This window comes from Netta rufina, assembly GCF_964035555.1.
Source record: "Netta rufina genome assembly, chromosome: 2".
NCBI classification, from domain to species: domain Eukaryota; kingdom Metazoa; phylum Chordata; class Aves; order Anseriformes; family Anatidae; genus Netta; species Netta rufina.
In genome coordinates this window covers 113965066-113985823 of record NC_140124.1, presented here as the reverse complement: position 1 = coordinate 113985823, position 20758 = coordinate 113965066, and the positions used below count along the sequence as shown (strand labels likewise).

At 37.6% G+C, this 20758-nt stretch overlaps 1 protein-coding gene across 1 annotated transcript in view; it reads left to right on the top strand.

Annotated features, from left to right (window-relative positions):
- Positions 1–20758, top strand: part of ASXL3 (ASXL transcriptional regulator 3) — a gene marked incomplete at its 3' end in the record, with an annotated part of 124766 nt that overhangs the window by 39512 nt on the left and 64496 nt on the right. Inside the window, exons 3-4 of the mRNA XM_084281416.1 lie at positions 15764–15872; positions 17237–17348. Of these exons, the coding sequence (XP_084137542.1) occupies positions 15764–15872; positions 17237–17348 (221 nt within the window). The remainder of the gene's footprint in view (positions 1–15763; positions 15873–17236; positions 17349–20758) is intronic.

Genomic DNA, 20758 nt, shown 5'->3' with positions numbered 1-20758 from the left:
TTTCTGTTGAGGAGGAGTATTAGGTGGGTGGCTGGGTGGGCACTTGGCTAACTGATCACAAGAGGAGATCGAGGGGGAGGAAGAGAAAAGAGAAGAAACGAAGAAAGAAAAGGAAAGGAGGAGGGGAAAAAAAGATGAAAGGGATAAAAGGATAAAGGACAAGAGAAAAGAACAGAAAGAGAGGAAAGGAGAAAGAAGAGAATATACAGAGAAGGGATAGAGTTTAAAAAAAAAAAGGGGGGGGGGGAATGAAGGGAAGAAAAGAGAGAACAAGAAAGAAGGGAGCTAGAGGAAGGGGAGAGGGAGGGAAGGGAGAGAAAATGGGAGAAAGGAAAGAGAAAAGGAGAAAGCAGAAAAGAGCGAGGAAAAAAAAGGAATAAATAAATGAGGAAGAAGAAAGAAGGAAAAGGAAGGAGAAAAAAGAAAATAATTAGAAGGAAAGAAATCCAAGAAACTCCACTGTGGCTGAGGGATTTATAGCTTAATAGTGTTAGAAGCAAAATCAAAAACTTGAACTGACTGGAAGACTTGTATTCAGTACTAGCTTGTGGTAAGCAAGACCCTGGAAATTGCTTCCTAGCAAGTAAAAACAGTTAAATCCTTATATTAAAATAATTCAGCCTTGGTGGTTTCAGCATTGCTGTTGAATGAATAGATAATAATCTTTCCACGTAAAACCTTCCATAGGAATTGTCATAGCTAAAAACTTTCTTAATGATTTAGAAAATTGGTTACTTAGCCAGATGGATGGTATGGCTAAATTGGCATAATATAACAAGCTCCAACAGGCTGGCATGTTGGCACATGTCAATTTTAAAGACTGGCCAAAGTTAATAAAACTATTTAATTAGGATAATCCAAGCTTAATAAGATTCTTGCCACTGAAAGTAAAGAAAATAAATCACTTTTAAGTTCTGCATAGCAATTTGTTTTAATGCTATCCTGTCAGGGAGAGATATTTTTTTTTAATAAAATAATCTTGTGTTACAGTCTAGTTGCTCAACATTGAGTAACTTCTACAAGATTTAAAGATTTCTGAATTGAAAAAAAAAAAAAAAGCATAATTCTAATAAAATATAAGCAGTCTTTTAAAACTGTAGAGTAGTTAGTGAACTTTGCTCAGCAGCGCTGGTGGGTTGTTATTTCATTGGAACGGATAGGTATTGCTGCAGCTTAACCCCTTTCTCTGAAATATGCCTATCTTTTAAACTTGCTTTCTAATACCACTTAACAGCATGTTTTGTTTTGTTTCTTGTGTTTTCTTTCTTTTCCTGAGGTGTAGGTGGGAGATGTCTGTACGTGAGCACCTATTCTAATTTTATAAACTTGCTTGCAGTTGGTTTTAATGGCAGCCACTGGAAAACTGCAGTGAAATCATGCAAGAGCAGGGATACAACCTCAGGCTCGAGCAGAGGAACGTGTGTATTGGGGCTCCTTGGTCACCCTGCCTTGGTACCTCCGCCTCTTCCCTCCTCTGTGCCTTCATGGGCCAGATGTGGCAAACCAAGGGTTGCTCACAGCTGCAGCTGGCAGCAATTCAGGATTGAAGGAGGGAGCATGTTGTCTTGCTGACAGAGGGTGAAATACAGGACTTGCTCCAAGGAGTCCGAAATGGGAACGAGTTGTGTCAGGCTGAGGCCATCCTTCTCCAGTTACTGTAAACCAATATTGCAGCTGAAAGAATGATGCTGCTCTCTCCAAGCTGCTCTTCCTGTTCTGGGCTGCACACCTCCTTGGGTGCTGGCACAAACATGCACATGGCTGTTTGGGGAGATAATCAAGGTTTAAAGGGAAAAAGGGGTGGGAGAGAAGGCATGGAGGCAGGAACGTGAGGTCTGACTTAGAGGGAAGTGAGGCTGCTGCTTCAAGTGGCAGAGCTGGCTGAAGTGACATGAGCCCAGTATCATGCAGTGCTTGTTGCTGAAAATGAAAACTATTCCACACAGGTACGCAGATGAACTATCACTGGTTTAACTCTAGTGTGGTGTCTTGTTGCTGACACAGCTGCAGTAACAAAACCCCCTGCTGTGGCTGCTAGGAAAGGCAGGAGACTCTTCTAATCGGTCAATGGAGGAGAGTGGCTAGGAGCTGTGGCTGCATCAGGGTTTCTTTTCTTGTTGTAGCATGCTGAAGTAGGTGTCCCGCTCAGACTTCTGAACTAGACCTGGCCCACAATGGTTTTCTGGCAAGTTCTGGCAAGTTTTCTGATTCCTTTCCCCTTTTTCACTATGCAACAAAGTTAGTGAAGCTGCTCTCAGATGCTCCACGGGCTTGCTCTGTGGGTGGTGAAGCAGCTCTGAAGTCCTGCTGTTGTTCTGCAGTACAATTTGCCACTGTTTCAGATCTGCAGCAGAGACAGCTAACAAGAGACTTAGCAGATGCAGCAGTTCCCAGGCTTCTTCTTCAGGAAGCTTCAGTAAACATCTTCTGGGAGCTGCTGCTTCTGGGGACTTTTGGTGGGTTGCTGCTGCAGGTCGGAGCCAGGGAGTGTTTGCCTCCGTCAGCTCTTACAGACAGCTTCTGTTGGCTACCTTTTGATTATGGACTACCTATGCATTTTGTCTTCAGCTAGCTCGATGGAGCAGTATCAAGAACCTGAGTGCTTGAGGAACATCTGTAGAACTGGTACAGAGAGTACTGCTCCCAGAGCCCAGGAAACAGGCTGCTAAGACAGACCTAGCAGTTGTCACAGCAGTTAGTGCAAGAACAGCACAATGAGGCACAGAAAATCAGCTCAGGACAATGTGTGACTTAACTTTGGACTTTGATGGTAATGATGTGCCATAGGACGTGGTCACCATCAACTATTCCTGACACATCAGAGGCCATGACCCAACGAGAACGCTGGGCCTTGGGCTGCAGCGAGGAGTGACTTCTGGCAATAGAAGGAAGATGCTCTGCCTGCAGAGAAAGACAGGCATAAGTGCCCTGGAAAGAGGTGAACAAGTTTGTCAGTGGAGACATGAGACCCAGCTGAGGCTTCACCAAACATGTACATGAATAGGAGAAAGAGGATGATAGTTATTGGAGACCCTATCCTGTCAGAGACAGAGGCACCCATCTGCCAACGTGCTATACTTGCTGTATCTGGATGTTTACATGTTTATACAAATAGCAGATGTTGCAGAGGGATACATCTGAAGCTTGTCCAGCCCTCAAACTTCATCTGTTGTTCATCCATGTTGCCACCATGATATTACTGCGGTGAACCTGAGTGTATCATGACTGCAGGGTACATGGCACAAATGCCCAGGGAGTGTTCTCAGTCCTGTTGGGGAGAGGAAAAGGTGGAGGTCGCAAGGATACATCCCTTAAGTCAACATGTAACTGCATGGCTGGTGTTATAGGCTGCGGTACCTTCTTTGAGGAGTAAGGACTACTAAACAGGGACAGGATCCATGGGATGGATCTGTGTGGCATCTTTGCTGACAGTCTCAGTTGCCTTTCTTCAAGTTAAACAAATGTGGCAGAAAGCTGCTAAGAGTGAGCGAAAACATATCATGACTGACCAGCCTCATCATGACTTTAGCAAAGCCTTTGACATAGTCTCCCATAGTATACTCACTGTCAAATTGTTGAGATAGAGACTTAGGTGGATGGAAAACAACAATAAGTTGGATGGAAATTTGCCAGGTCTGTAATGCCCAAAGTGTATTAATCAAAGGTGCAACGTCCACTTGGTGACCACTTACTAAGTGGTGTTGCTCAGGCATTGGTACTGAAACTTATTGTTGAATGTCGCTATGAAAGACCTAGAGTCTCTCATAGAGTGCACATTCAGCACGTTTGGATATGATCCTCAAGTGGGCAGTGTCTGGTGCACTGGAAGACTGGACTGCTGTTCAGAGGAACTGAGGCAACGGAGAAATGTGCAAAGAGGAACCTCAAGAAATTCAACAAAGAGCAAAATCCTTCGTCTGGGAGACAGTAACCCATGCAGCAGCACAGAATCATAGAACAGGGATTAGAAGGGACCTCAAAGGACTGATGATCCTTTGGACCAAAAGGTCCAACCTTTTGTGGAAAAGGGAACCTGCTAGATGTGATTATCTAGCATTCTGTTCAGTCATGTTGAAAACTGCCAGTGATGAAGACTCTACCATGTCCCTGAGGAAGGTATTTCAGTGATTGATTGTTCTCTCTATAAAATATTTCTTCCTGATATCAAGACAAAACCTCTGCCACTTGTACCCACTTCCTCTTGTCCTCTCCATGTGGCTTGTTGAGAAGAGAGTGCCTCTTTGTAGTTGTCCTTTAAGAACTAGAAAAGTATGGTGAGGCCCACTGAGCCTTCTCTTCTACGGCATGAAAAGATGCTCTTTTCAGTCTTGCCTCATGTGGCAGGTTCTCCTGCCCTAGGACAATGTAACCAAAAAGCTCAGTACAGGCTGGGATCAACAAGGCCCTTCAGCCTTGCTGAAAGGAACCTGGGTCATGGTGGACAATAACCTGAACATAAGTCAGTACCATGCTGCTGGAGCAACAAAGTTAAATCAGATCCTGCACTGCATTTGCAGAGACGTTACTAGCAGAGCTAGAGATGTAATCATCACACTCAGTGCTTGTCAGGCCACACTCGGGAGTAATGTCCAGTTCTGCTCCCCACAGTTCAGTGCAGGTTGGGAGCTAACTCGCTAGGAAGCAGCTTGGCAGAAAATGACCTGGGAATCTGGTGGTTAAGGAGATGGATGTCAGCCAGCAGCGTGGCCTTGCAGCAAAGAGGGCCAAGTTCGCACTGGGCCATGTCAGAACGAGTGTGCATAGCCAGCAGGTTGGAAAAACTGATCCTTCCCCTCTGCTTGGCACTTGTGAGACCACATCTGGAGTGATATGTCCAGTTTTGGGCCTGCTAGTAGAAGAAAGACATTGACATACTGGAATGAGTCCAGCGAAGTCCACCAAGATGGTTGGAGCTAGAGCATGTGAAGTGTGAGGAGAGGCTGAGAGAGCTGAGCTTGTTCACACGAGAGAAGAGAAGGCTCAAGGGGATCTCATGGCAGTTTGCAGCTAACTAATGGGAGGGTGTAGGGAAAACAGAGCCAGGCTTCCCTTGGAGGTTGCAGAGTGACAGCATGAGAGACAACAGACACACGTTGGAACATGGAAAATTCTGATTTGATACTAAGGAAAATATTTTCCCAGTGAGAGCAGTTAAGCACGGGAGGGGGTTGTCCAAAGAGGTTGAGAAGTCTTCATTCTTGGAGACTGCACAAAACTTGGCTGGACAAGGCCCTGATCCAAGTGGCTGTGCTTTGAGCAGGAGGTTGGACTAGATGACTTCTGGAAGTTCCTTCCACTATAAAATATCTACAGTGATATGAGAGTGTGAACCTTGGTGGAGCTTAATGTTGTTAAAAATAGCTCTGTGTGTGTGTATATATGTTATTTTGCCTTTGACTAACCAGTTATATCTCAATAACACACACAAGATACTCCAAAAGAAAGTTGTCATTGTGGCGACTGGCCAGTTAAAAAGCCAAATTAAACAAGAAAACTTGGGATAAATTCATAGAGGTCCCTTGTGTAGGATGATTAAATTTTAGAGGCCAAAAGGCATTTGGTGATTACTATTTCTTGTTCAGCATAGTCACTTTCCACCATTTTATTTTTTATTATTATTTTTTTTCAGAGTAAGCTTCACCCAACATGAAGCCAAGAATATTTGGAAGAGTGTTTTTCCTTTCTTTTTTTTTTTTTTATTTTTTTTATTTTTCATTTTATATATTGCACATTTTGTGGCAATGTTTTTCTTGGGCTTAGTACATTTCTGATTGTAGCACAGTCATTACTTCATTTTTCTAAACATATGTATTTAAAACCCACAAGGGCTTGTGAAATCTGATACTAAAATAAGACATCGTATATATCAAAACCATGGTTTCTTTAAGAAAGCCGTGTTTTAACCTCTACTCCAGAGTGCCTTTCATGTGGCAGGAATTCATATTTTCCTTTCTTTATAATTTTGTCCTTCGTGCTGATCATAGGTATTAGAGTAGAAAATTAAAAATGTACTACTGCTTTTTAATGAAATCAGTTAAAACTATTAAAAGGAAATGTTTTATTAAAAGAGAAAAGAAAAAACTTATTCTTGTGTAGGAAGTAGCTGCCAGAGAGAACTATATTATTTGACCAGCATATGAATATGCTACACAAAGAAATCAAAAAGTTTCTTTCAAGTTAAATTGAATGAGGAGGGTGTTCTCAGTCTGGAGAACACTTTAGCTGTTGTGACCATCTCTGATACATGTGGATTTCTTGTTCTTTTGGTATAACTTTCTTTCTGAAACATTTTCTTTTAGGATGATTTCAAAGGATATTCTTCTAATCTTTGCCTGTGTCTTTTAAAAACACATTTAAATCCTTTTTTTTTTTTTTTTTTTTTTTTTTTTTTTCCTTTCCCTCTTTGGTTAGCATTGCTTTATTCTTGTGTTGTCTGTAGTACATCTAACAAAACGGGAATGATTCAAAGTACAGAAATGCCTTTACTGTGTATACTTTCTTTGAGATTTTTCTTCTCAAGGCAGAGAAACCCGAGGTTTTCCCAGGTGTTTCAGAACACAGAGAAGTGTAAACATTCTCTGTAAAACTTGTTGTCTCATTTCCTTTGTGGTTGAGGAATGCTTGTTGCCACATGTGAATATCATTTAAAGAGGTGTCATGGTGTTACAAGCATACTTTTTAGAACATTAAAAAAGGGAGATATATTTAGGGAAACCTACTCATGGCTGACATGAATGGCTGACAAAGGGGCAAGGGTAATCAGCAAAAATAATAGCTAGGAATATCTAAATTTCAGGAAAATTTCAGGTATCCTTCTGTTTGCAGTTTCTAAGTTGGTGTTGGTAGGATATGTTTGTGTGCTTTTAATTTTTTCTTCTCATCTTGTTTTAATATGTATGTATTATATAAACCTTGAGGAAATCTATGTCTCCAAAGGTATTTTCTATGGTTTTTTGTTTGTTTTGCAGTTTGTTTGTTTTTTGAGAAAATATATTTTCAGAAAACTATGGCAATAGCTCTTTCTTTTTACATGCCGTGTAAAATTGTGTTCCTGTACACTCTAAATTTTAGACAGGTTCTGGAACTTCTATATATAAAGGCTTTTATGTAGGAGAAACCAATTTATTAAAAAGCAAGAAGCCTAGCTGATGCAAGGAGCACTGAGATTTGTGATGAACTTTAGTTCCTGGGGCTTTTCATTTCATTGTTTTAGATGAGTTCTGACAAAGCTCTGGTTTCACCACAGAACAGTTTTTATTTTATTTTTTCTGGAATATTGCTATGGGTGTTGTCCTCAGGTTTGATACCATCAGAAGTTTTTCCAGACTGCCACTACAAGGAGCTACAGTACATTTTACTCTAGACATTAGAAAGACTCATTATCAGTGTGGTAGAGTACCAGAAAGCACATATGTCGTGGCCTCAGACCATGGAGTGTTCTCTAAAGGTAGGGGTAGAAATGCTGAACTTGATTGAAATGTCTATCAAAGTCTGTTTTACAGAGCAGAGGGCAGATTTGATGTGTTTTCAGTAGTCTTTACCTCAGGAAAAGAAAGAAAAATCAGATATACTATAGTGCCACAATACAACTAAGAGGTGATAAAAGAAAAAGAAAAACAACTAAAGCTAGGCCACTATTTTTAAGAGTAATCCAAACTCTTAGCTACAGAGTCGTAGAAGAATAATGTGTGGGTAGTCATGTATAAGAGCTTTGCTTTACACAGGAACCTAAGTATCTTGGATTGTGTGGTCAGTTGGTCACTTGTTACTGTCTGTGGGTGAAGGCAACCAGTCTGCCAAACTCCTAAACAGAGAAACAAAACATCATTTTCTTACCAGAATCCCCTGTCTTTTGGTCTTGTTTTCCAGCAGTTTCATCCACTAGTCTGTCCACCGTGATTTTTATAGGATGACACATGGCTAGAGCTTCATTAGGTTTGTGCTGTGTTGTGTGTGCTTGTGTCATGTAGTCACTGCCCACAATGGCTCTAAGTAGACATACAAAAGGCAGGGAGGGAAATTGGTTCACGTGGGAGGCTCCTAGAAGTGGTAGGAACAGGTCTTATGGGTAGTGGCTTAATCTCCAGTTTTTGTTTATTACATATATCCTTTCACAGAAGACTTGAATAATATTTTGTCTCTTTGGGTGGCTGCTTGCCACTCCTCCCAGGAAAGACAGAGTTGTTTTACACTTCAGAGACGGTTTGATAACAGACAGAGGACACCTGCTAGTTCTGTGGAAGCAGCTCCAGTTCTGGCTCCTTGCCTGATTCCAGGTTTTGCTGAGCTCAAAAAGTAAAACCAGACTAGGTGAGTTTGTTAATGAGATTTCAAGCAGCTTTTTCTATTATCCTGCTAAGGAATGCAAAAAATATCCTTGCGTGATACTTGGCTTGAACTTAGTATCGACGCTGAATTTCTCTCCAGTATTGCTGCAGGTTATTTCACATTTGAAGGACAATGAAAAGATTTGTTTTCTTGGTGATATATCAGATACTTCAGTCAACCGTGATTCCAGCTGCTTGTAACTCCCTCACAAGCTACAACGGACAAGGTTCGAGTTCATCGCTGGTTCTTCTGCTTTAGATATTTGTGAGTCACTACTTGGGTTAACTTCAGTGAAAGCTGAGAGGTATGCTCCGCTAGCTAGAGGCAGACACGGGGTATCTGTGAAGAATTTGTTATGTTTTAGCATGTCTGTACTGGTCTGTGTTTTTCCCATCATACTAATAATACTCTTGCCTCTGTCTTCATCTGGTCTAGAAAACCAAGAAATCTGTGTAAGGGTTGGGTATGAAGTGATGTCAGCAATATATATATATTTATATATATGGGCTCTTTCCCCATCACCTTCTGGGATTTGTTTGCAGTCTATGAGACTTTGTGGTCAAATCAGCTGTCTCAGTCTGTTTTGTTGCTTGATAGCTGTAAGCTTTCTGGCTATTTACTCAGTTCAAAAATAGTAGCTATATTTGTAATATTCTGAGGCTGAAAGTTAAGTGCCAAGTGTGAAGCATGAATAGGACCAGAGATGCAAACATTTCCTTTAGGGTACTGCCCAAATGAGAACAAATTTGATGTTAATTTTGGGTAACATGGATAAAATAGATCAAAAAATAAGCTTAAAAATGAATATCAATTTCTTTTAAGATTTTTCAAAACTTTCTTTTAGAATATATGGAAGTACCCAATTGGGAGATTAAAATTTACATGTAACTATTATTCAAATGGTATAAATATAAAGTTCAAATATACATATATCCTACTCATATGTACTTCAGTTCCTATAAAACCATATGAAAGAACTGTTTAAGGGTTAAGATTTTATTTATTATGACTATATTTATTATTTAAGTGGTTAAGACTTTAGAACATAACTCGTTTTGACAGTCATACCTACTGTAGGTATCAAGAGAATTTTCTGTAGTGCAAATTAGTAGTCCTTTTAAAATTCAGAATCCAATCGGAACTTCAAAAAGAAAAATGCTTTTTTCTTGTTCCAAATTATGAATAAAAAGTTTGCGTGAGAAGCTGAGATCTGCCAGCTCTGCAGTTTCGCTAGTCTTCACATAAAACTAATAGATGGTTCCCTAGCTACCTACTACTTACATAGTAAATGATAATATTTGTATTGTTTAATAAATTGTTGGATATGTAATATTTTGAAAACTCTCTTTTTTTTTTCCTTTTTCTATCCAACATATATGTAGTGTATTTTCATTCAGTATTTAAAAGCCAATCAAATGACAGTTTCTTTCCCAAAACAGCTTACCACAAATAAGTACGTTTTTAAGCTTTTAGTAAATTAGATGTTATTGCTATTTTAACATAAGAAAATACAATAATTTAGATTAGTTTCTTTAAGGTAAGTTAGATAATTGCTGAATGTGTATATAGTCTCCTGATAATCAAAGAGTAATATTACATTAAATGTCTATTTGTTGATTGAGGTATTTTAATAATTTTGAGCAATGAAAGAATTAACCTCTCAAAGGAAAATGAACGGAAAAAAAATACAAAGCAAGATTTCAATTAACTGTTCAAATCAAGTTTTCTGTTTGATACTTTAAATTGGTTTAGTTTGGGTTAACATGCTTAGTCCATGATTTTGCTGTCCATTGAAAGAAGGACAATGAGTCTGAATGCAATTACACCTGGAACACAGTCTATATTTTACATTGGTTGAGAAAGGGAATATACTACTTTCAGTCTTCCTGTGTAGAGATCTACAAAATAACCAGGGAAGATAGTGGAATGAGGGCAAGACTTCAGCATCCTGTGATTTGATTTATTTACATGTAGGCAAACTTGAAGCTTTTGCTGCTGAAAAGTTTGTAGATGGTTGACAGGAAACTTTGTGCTGATCAGCATCATTTTCAGCCACTCACTTCATGCTCTCTACTTCTCTGTGAGCCAGGGGAATAATCCTGTGGCTGTACCACTTACATACAGTACAATGTCTTTATTTTTTTCAGTCTCCTGTTCACTAGACCTCTCGTGGTTCTTTCTTCTGGGCTGGAAGAGCCCCAGTGCCAAGGGCTGCTGTGTCATTGCTCAGTCAAGCACGGCTGTGGGGGAGAGCAGCTCAGGAGTGGTCAGCAGCCACTCATTGGTCTGGGCATGCAGTTAGTCTCAGGCTTAAAATTTTATTTAATAAAGACGTCCTAGGATGCAGTGCTGGACATATTCTCAAGAGGTGATTCAATATGAATGTTATCACTGGGACAGGTTCCAGTATGTGAACCAGCCAGGAGAGGTGTTTATTTAATCCTCTGATGAAGGTCATTTTACAAACTTCCTTGTCCTGTTATAGTGTTGATTAAAACAATAACAGCTACTTTCACACTTTTAGACAATCTGTGAACTTTCTTTTTCTTCCCCCAGTTAAGAATGTGAAGAATGTTTGTCTCTGCTGACTTCCAACAGCATTTTAAATTCTTCTGAAAAATTACCATTAGGCCTTCTTTTACTCTTCTAGACCATGCAAATGGGTTTTCTACAGCTTTTCCCTATAAGCCGTATTTTCTTACTTGTTATCACACTCGTTCTTTTTTAGCGTTTCTACTTATTGTCTACATTTCTGTGTAAACGGGCCCAGAATCAAGTTGATGGCAATTGAGTTGACCCATTCTGTTAATACAGTCGGTGGTGCTTTCATTACTTTCTGACCCATTTCACTGTGCTTTTGTGTCTGTCCCTTTGACTTGCCATGAAAATATGTATTTTCAGTATTTGATTTCATATTCTGTTGCATAGGACTTACTATTTTGTTGACTGACTTTCATGTTGATTTTAATTTCTGTCTCCTGTTCATCAAGATACCTCTAAACTTACGCTCTTTCTTCCAGAGGGCTTGCAATTCCCCCCAAACTGGTTTAACTCACATACACAATAAGCCTATTTTCTCTATGTGACTTCATATCAGGTCTAGAAATTAGTTATGGACCCTTCACTTTGTTTCCAACAGTGCAGAAAATGTTGTTGCTGCCTTGTGACTATTTATGGATCTGTATGAGATGAGCAGATGATTTCAAACAAATAATAATCACATTTATGACAGCTAAGTGCTCCTCTTACAGCACTCATCGTCCTATTTAGGAGCACAGCGGGAACCCTGGGAAGCTCTGGGAAGGGGCTGCACTGCAGGCACGGGGGCTGAAGGGCTGAAATGCTGCCTGCTGCCAAGCGGCAGGGCACTTTCACTGTCTGCCATACTATATTGTCTGGACAGGTTGGCTTTAGGCATTTTATTTTCCATATTTAAAACATCTTGTTTGCCAACATCATCCTTTTTCTCTTGGCAAGCAGTCTAGTGAAGACCATTAGAATTAAAAGTATAACTACAGAAGTTTTTCTTTTTCTTTTTCTTTTTCTTTTTTTTTTTTTTTTTCTGATAAAACTGTATGTTTGAGAAGTTTTAAATATAAAAATAAATAGTATTTATACTTCTGTTTCACAGAGTTTTGTTGGTTTTGGGGGGAAGGTATCAGCAGAGAAAGTAACAGAAATTTGTACTTGCCTGAAATGTGTTTGCACAGCTTTGTGTATAGAAGCTGTCTAGGCTGGTGTTAGGATTTAGGTATCACCGGCTTCGTGACCAGTAGAGGGAGCCCAGAATCACAAAATATTGGAGATAGTTTTGACTGGAGGAGTTGGGGTGAAAAGCTTGCTTTTATAATGTGCAGGAATTTTGTGATATTTGGAAGGATGCTTGATTACTGCCAACTTACAGTGACATTGGGGAAGAGCGTATCTGAAACTTGAAATGTGTGATGTCTTTTAAATGATCAAATTTTATTAAGAACTTTTATATTGGAAGGCTAATCAGTCATTTTTTCTCTTTCCTATGTCGCTGGTTGTTGTGACTCCATATCAACTTTGCAGAAAGTAAGTAACTTTTTAAAAATCTTTTTGAAAGCATGCAGATATAAGTATACTGCTTTTATGTAGGTAGGTATGTATATATAAAATAACATACCAGCAGGAAAAAAAAAAAAAAAAGCATGTATATATAAAATAACTTACCAGCAGAAAACAGTCAATCTTAAAGACATTCTGCTGCAAAAGGTGACTACATATGACTTTAAGAATATCACAGTGGTTTAAAGCGATCTCACCTGAGAGATGATAAATAGTATGGAAGTTCTGCATCTGAAGACTGTAAATGTTAAACATATTCCTCATATGTAGACTGTGGCAACAAAACTCAGCATATTGGTTTTGAATATGTTGTGGCTGTGAAAATTCACAGATATTGAGTTGCAAAGTTAAAAGTTATTGTAAGCAATTTGATTTTATGGAATCAAAGTTGAACTGATGTGGAGTGCTTCAAGAACTTAGGTCAAATTGTATAACCTTTCACATTCAAAGATACTTAGAGCCTTGTATTTGGCTGTGCTTGGCTGCTGTATTAATATATGCCAGCAGTTCTGAGAAGAGTGAATATGGCCTTAGGCTGAGGAGAATTTAGAAAGCATGCAATAAGTAGTATGGATCCTTTAGAAACTACCCTATGATTCAGACATCAGCCTGCACCATGGGACCTCTGATTGCTAGGTTTTCTAAATGCAGTTCCCTGTGTTGTGATAGAGTATACTTCAGGCATTTCCAGCATCCCTTGTGGGTAATATCTGGGAATTTTAAAGTTGCCTGTACTGACAGAAGAATAGGCAAGTGACTGGTTAATATGGGTCAAAATAACAGTGACACCACGGGATTTCAGTTTGAGCTGCAAGCTCAAAATAAATCCTACCCCACAATATCCGGATTACTACTTCATTTGCAACTTTAGGATTTGTGTTTTGTTTTGTAAACCATTATAGACATATGCAAGTCCACTTTTCAAGAAGGGTGGACACAGCCCTTTGGTTACAGTAATTTGGTTAAGTAATTTGGTTACAGCCAAATTACATAGGAATTGCACATATCTTTATGAAACAAGCATAACAGTAGTTAAAGTACCTCTTGGCTCAGTAGCTGATACGGATTTCTTTGTAAGTCAGAGTAGTTTCTATTGTCCACTTGCCAGTTGGCTAGACTTCGAAGATTAAGATATCTGCTGTGAACACAGTAGTGGTCATGAGATATTGCCAAATCCTCTAGTTTGGGTTCATTCATCATGTATCATTTTAATTGCTTAATGATACCTAAAAGTAACTGAGGGGTCCAGAATTTCTATAGAGGGATAAGAGAATGAAGCAGATCACTGCATGCAAGCATACCCAGTTTTGTTTCTTGTTGATGTATTGAGTTTGTCTTCCACTGCAGAGTCAGCAAGTTCTTTCTATCTTGCAGAGAAATCTTAATCTGTGATAATGTTTCACTAAAAAGATCCAAGACTGTGAGGGTCTAAATTGCTTCATGTTATGTATGCTACCATATGGAAGAAATTATGCAACTAGAACTGCTCTATTAAACACCTTGTGTCTTTGCTTGTCAAACATTAATACAATAAGGAAAATGTGTAAAGAGATGTATACTACTTATTCCAAAACTTTTTAAAGTAATTGTTAAACTTAACTAAAATGAAGTCTGTTAATATCTTCTTTGCTACTGCTAGCAATATCATTATATTTCTGCAATACTTAGTTTTATATTATGTTACAGTATTATATCTAAAACAGATGTGGAATTAGTTTCTTTTCTTCTTTTTTAGAAAAAAAACAAAATGGATAAATTTGCATATTGCATGGTCACGTTTGGACATGTGGACATTTTAAAATCCTTAAAATATATATATTAAATATCTGATGCTTTTTTAGCAGCATTTTTACCTGTACTTTTTGGATGTAGTAATGTGACCAACAGTAAATACATTATATTGGACAGGACTTCCAGTCCTGAGGACACTTTATCATTGTTCAATTTTTACTGGAAGAGCAATTACCACATTATCTGTCTTACCATTAAATGAATATATTTATAGTAAGGAAGAATTTTGTTGTTACAGAGCCATGGAATTCAACAGAAAGCACCATCATCATATGAAAGATGACAATTTCAGTCCAGTTTTATTTTTAAAAAAAGATCAGTCGTGCAATTTGCGACAAGGACTGGATGCTTTCTTAAAATACTGCATAATAAAGAGCAGTAGTTTTTAATGGACTTTTGAAGGCCTGATCCTGCTTTATAGTTGAGTATATAATTAAACCTGAAATACTCAGCAGCACACTTAATTTAATGCGCAGGCATTGTTCCACTTAACCAAGTGGAATATATTTACGTGGCTAAAGATAAGCGCGTGTGCCGGCTGACGACCCCAGGGAAGAAGCACAGTTTCCGATTCAGTCCCTGAGTACGCCATGTACAGTAGTCAGTAAATGGGGACAGAGATGTTATAGTACCTCTCTAAATCTTGTACAGAAATTTAATTTTAAAAATAAAACGAAGTAAAACAATTTATGAATACTTACATCCTCAGGTTTCTGAGATCAGCTTTTCACAATAGTGTATAAATAGTGTATAGGTTTATCTAGGGTAGAAACATTTGCATTATTTTTCTGCTGTATTAAAACATATTTATTATAGGGAGGTTTGTGTACAAGTACTCTTTTTTTTTTTTTTTAACATGTTGTGTTCCTTTTTAAATAGTCTCTTAACATGCACGGTAATTTCACAACGGTATTGCATTTAATTACTATCTTGAGTAGGTTGATCTCTTAATCTTTAAAACAATTATAATTTGGAAAGATAGTTCTTTACAGAAGGTATAAATGTACTTATATTTATATATAGTAATCCATGTTGACCGTGTTAAGCCAGGAGAAGGCTTAACTATATATCACTTTTAATTTTAATGTGTTCTTCCTGGGCTCTTTATTATTCTTTTGTTGCCTTTCATCCTATAGGATGCAGCTGCCCTTGAACTTGGTACTGTTTTGATCATTCATGTGCAGCAGCCACGTTGTCTGTAACATTTTAAAAATGAGGCTTCATGGTGTTATTTACGAAGTAATTTCACATAAATATTTGGACTTTGGTTCTCTTCAAATGTGGAGCTGGTTGCTGTATGAAGAAAAGCATAATTATAATTCACAGACTTTTTGCCTCGAGCCTAGGGGACAGATGCATATGATTAAGTTTGAAACTGGCCTGTTATTGTAATGTAGATGTTTTCAGGGTTGAGAGAATTAAAAAAAAAAAAAAAAAAAAAAAAGCCAGGCAAGCACGAGTTTAAAAAAAAAAAAAAATAGACTGAGGGAATAGTTTTACAAGAGGCACTCAATCTTGGACTGCTTTATTTTTGCACAATTTTATTTTTCAGTGGAACCTCTCCATTAGCTTGCCTGAATGCAATGCTTCATACTAACACTCGTGTAGGTGATGGAACATTCTTCAAAATCCCTGGGAAGTCGGGACTCTATGCTCTCAAAGTAAGTTTAAATTTTGTGTATAGAAAGTGCATAGTGCTATTAATCCATTTTATGAATGTCTCAATAGATAGAAAGGTAAACAGATTAGATCCTTTGGAGAGGAAATGACCTGATAGTCCTTCTAACTGCTTTCAGATGTCTTTTAAAAGGATTTACAATGAAAGTAAACATTGAATGTTTTATCCTAGAAAGCATATACATGTTCTTGAATTTAGCATATGGTATAAAAAACATGTAGCTTAGCTAAAATGCTGATTTTTCAGAGTTGTTCAGAGAAAGGCCTTTGTTTTATGAGCAGTGAGCTCAAGAGAATCACAGACTTTCTTGTTAAGTAATCAGATTAATGTTTTATTTTTACATAGTGGAAAATTGTTTGCAAGTCTAATATAAATCAGCTTTAAATGTACAGGTTGTGTCATTACTTTTGACAGGGAATTTAATTATAGTGGTGGAATTTTGTCTTTATGCTTTCTCTGTTCCTCTTTATTTGTCTTTTTTTTTTTTTTTTGGTGTGTTTCTCGTGATTTCTATGGATGGATTTTTTTCTTTTATTGTACATGATCAAATTTAGAGTGGTTTCACAATCGGTGCAGGAATGTGAAGTGGAGGTGAGAAACAAGAGAGTGAGATTATATGTTTGGCAGTCTAAATGTAGTTAATTGAAATTTGGGGCTAGAGGGGTGAGGGAAAGGATGTTTTGTAATTTATGGCAGAAAAAATATGTATAAAGGTTTTAAAAACATAAAATCGTACAGATTTGCTTGTTCCTGATAACTAAAAATTCTTTATGCAAAATTGAATTAATAGATTTCAGAAGCTCCATTTCCTAATTTACTAAAACAAATGCTGTTGTTTTGCTTTAAATGTGGAGATATTCTTGGCACAAATCCAGGTATTCAGAGTCACTCCCATGCTTGTGAGCTCCAGGTTGCTTTAGCTATTTGAATTCAGGAAACAGGCACAAGCTAAAAAGAAACATTAAAGGATTTGTGTTTTGCTGCAGCATTCTGGACACTCAACTGGAAGACTAGGATTTTTAACAGCCAAACAAGTCTGTTTCTGTTAAAAAGATAAAAAAAATAAAAAATAAAAAGTGGAAAAACTTGCATTTTATTTGACAGTTTTTAAATAAAAATGTTATGACTTCACAGAGTAGCTTTTTTGGTTTTGCTTTGAAAGTTGTTTCATGAAGGTCGCTTTTTATGTCTTTTTCTGAAATAACTCACAAGCATATTTCATTTTATTCTGTGTTTTGAAATGTAAGCATACGAATATACTGCAGCAATCTATTTCTGGAGATGCAGCAGGAATAATGTATAATTTTTTCTTGTTAATTTTAGTTTTCTTTTTCATTTTAACCATAGAAAGAAGAATCAACATGCCCTACTGATGGAACATTGGATTTAGGATGTGAATCTGAGTTAGATGGCACTGAAATGGCTGAGACAAACAATAATAATGGAGAAGAAAATGGTGGTAGGTGTTTTAATTTCAGTGTTAGAGGACGTATTTGGGGAAAAGATAAAGTACTGTTTACATAGGTGTGATTCACGGTGTGATTTCTAAAGAGTAATGTTTTGTGCGCAGTAGAATTATTTTTTAGTAGCTTCTCTCTTTTGCCTTTATAATTAAATCAGGAACACCAAGTGCCTTTATTTGATTTTGTTTTGTAAAAGACAATGAGTAGTGCTGTTAGGTGTATGCTGAGTAGATAATTTCATGGTTTATCATTGTTCTAGGCCTTACAGCTAATGAGTAATTTGCATTACCAGGCTTCAAACTTGCAGTGGCCAGATACTGATATACCCCACTCATTTAGGCATGGACCTGTGGGGTCCCTCAGTAGTGTTCTGGGCACAGGATAAAGATGAGGTTTTTACTTATTTCAGGCAGAGGTTCTCCTGGATGCCATGTTGGTTTGGCATAAAGACATATTGAAGTATTGGATCCTGTGCATTTTCTTTCTTCTTCTTTTTCTTTTCCTTCTTTTTCTTTTCTTTTCTTTTCTTTTCTTTTCTTTTCTTTTCTTTTCTTTTCTTTTCTTTTCTTTTCTTTTCTTTTCTTTTCTTTTCTTTTCTTTTCTTTTCTTTTCTTTTCTTTTCTTTTGTCAAATAACAACAAACTGAAACATTGCAAGCACTTAAAATGGCTTCAAACAGTTTTAGAAAATCAGTATTTTTATTTCTGAAAGGTATAATTGCTCATAAACAAAAAACAGTTCCTCAGTCACCTAACATAACTTGCAAGTAATAGAAATTAATATTGTTCTTATTAGAGGTACACTCATGTAGTGTTTGTAAAGAGAATGTTTTATTAAAAAAAATAAACTTTTGAGGATCTCTGAAATAAATCTTCCCTTCATCAGTTCGGCCCACCTGCTCAGAACCTGTCCCACTGCTTGCCTGCAGCTGACTGTTCTGGGTCACTTTGTGTATGGTGAGAGGGTGTCCTGTTTGTAACTAGGACATGAAAAGATTCATGCCTTTTTTTCTACTACAGATTGCCTTTTTTGATCTTTGGTGACTCACTTGGCTTCTATGCTAGAGCTGTACAGGACTGATACTGTTGTTTAAGTATTGCTCATTACAGCATTGAAAAATTACAAAATATTCTGTGATAGGAGTGATGGGATTGCCTAAAACAGGTTGAAGTCCCTCGGTTTGTTCATCCCAGAGCAGAGCAGGCTGAGGGGAGGCCTCATGGCAGCCTGCAGCTCCCTCACGAGGGGAGTGGAGGGGCAGGTGCTGAGCTCTGCTCTCTGGGGACAGCGACAGGACCCGAGGGGATGGCATGGAGCTGGGACAGGGGAGGGTCAGGCTGGGGGTTAGGGAAAGGGTCTGCACCCAGAGGGTGGTTGGGCACTGGGACAGGCTGCCCAGGGCAGTGGTCACGGCGCCAAGCTTGCTGGAGTTCAAGAAGCATTTGGACAATGCTCTCAGACACGTGGTCTGATTTTGGGGTGGTCCGGTGTGGAGTTGGGAGTTGGACTCAATGGTCCTTGTGGGTCCCTTCCAACTCAGGATGTGTTGTGGTTCTGTGTTCCTAGGTTGTTTGGAATCTGCTGGTGAAGCTATGAAGCTTGATTGAAAAACAAAAGTCATAAATTATTAAACGGCTTTACATCTTCTTTGTGATATTTTATGTTTAAAAGTTAAATACTGCAAGCACTGTGTTTTTATTCTTATGTAGTCTGTACTGCATGTACATGTATAAAGTGAACATACATATTTGTAGTTCTTCAACAATTCCTGTCTGATATTCAGTTGATGGACACTTCCCTAAGTCACCGGAAGAATCCAGCAATGAAAAGCAGTGTAAATAGTCGCATTTCAAGTCATAGACAGGAAAGCAGTAAAGTTTATGTTGCTACTTAAAAACAAACAAAAATAGTGGCAAAACCCTGGCAATTATTTAGGATGGTAGGATGTAAATAACAGTGCCACAATGCCAGAAGTAGAAAATTGTTGGGTTTGGACTGGGAGGAGGCTGAATACTATTTTCACAGTTTACAGTGATAAAAATCATTCTAGCACTTAGGGTGGCATAAAAGAGCAGCTGCTAAAATTAAACATTTTTAAATATTTGTGGTAGAGCAGTAATTTACACCTAGATTGTATTTAAAGCTGAGAACTTTCCCTCATATTTTCCTCTTTAACAAATTGTGATATTTTTAATTTTTTGAAAACATGACTTTTTTCATTTTTCTAGTGTTATGAAGTTTGTAAATTTAAAAAAAAAAAAAAAAAAAAAAAAAAGAGTAACTGGGATGGTAATAGTGAGTCTATATTGTATTTAGAAAGACCAAGGCTGGGTGTAATCAATAAGGAATTGAAGACAGCATATCTTGTATCAGCCAGCTGATACGGGACTTAGCTTTGTTAAACATGTTTGATAATAGCTTTTCGTCAGACTGAAAGTTTAGTTGATAAAGGCATCTATTGATATATATTTAGAATTCTGTAAGTGTACGTTTGCAGTGTGTAATGCTTGGCTTAAAAACAGCACCGTGACCAAGAAATGCAGCCAATTCTAAGCGGATTGAAAATTGCAAGTTAGTAGATCTGCAGAGGAGTAGGAATCACCATCCAAAATAGGTATTTTTGCTGTTCTCTTGAGGACGTGATTTGATCCTTTTTCATTCAAGGTATTTGTCATTACTTTTTGAAAAGTGTAAAATCCTTCCTGATTAAATTTATTGATAATAAATAAAAATGTTGAGATGCCTTCTAATAGCCTTGTAAATGATTAGAGCAACATGAATTTTATTAGAATTTAAAGTAAATTAAAAAGGTTATGTTTGTGAAATGGAGATATTTTTCCAATAAAATCAGTAAATCTGAAAAGCATTTCAGATTTCACAGTAGAAAATTAATTCAACATAAATGAGATGCTTTTGCTAATTAGTCCAATGCAGTTTTTGGACTATAATTCTGGTAATACTGATTAAAGTGTATAGGTGCAATTTTTCCTTTGGGTATAGCAGTAGTTAAATGATTAGTGGTGTACTGCATTCAATATAGCTGTAAGAAAGAATTAGGCAAAATAGGAAAGGATTTAGTAAAGAGATATTAGAACTCCTGAGTGAACAAATACCTCCATTTCTCTGGGAAATTTAAGAAAGCCAGTCTAGTTAGTTTATCAGAGATGAGGAGATGACTTGATCGTTTTGTAAATATTTTTAAAAAGTTATTTCTATAGAAAATATTTGGTGTAGCAGAACAAACCTAACCAGATGCCTATCAGTTTAACTATGCATACTAAAACTGGGATTACAGAAAAGTATTCTGTGGCATAAAAAAAAAAAAAAGTTCCAGTATAAGAAATGCTTTATGAAATGCTCTGACTGATGTTTTAGAAAAGGTCAATAGATACAGCAATTCCTTTCA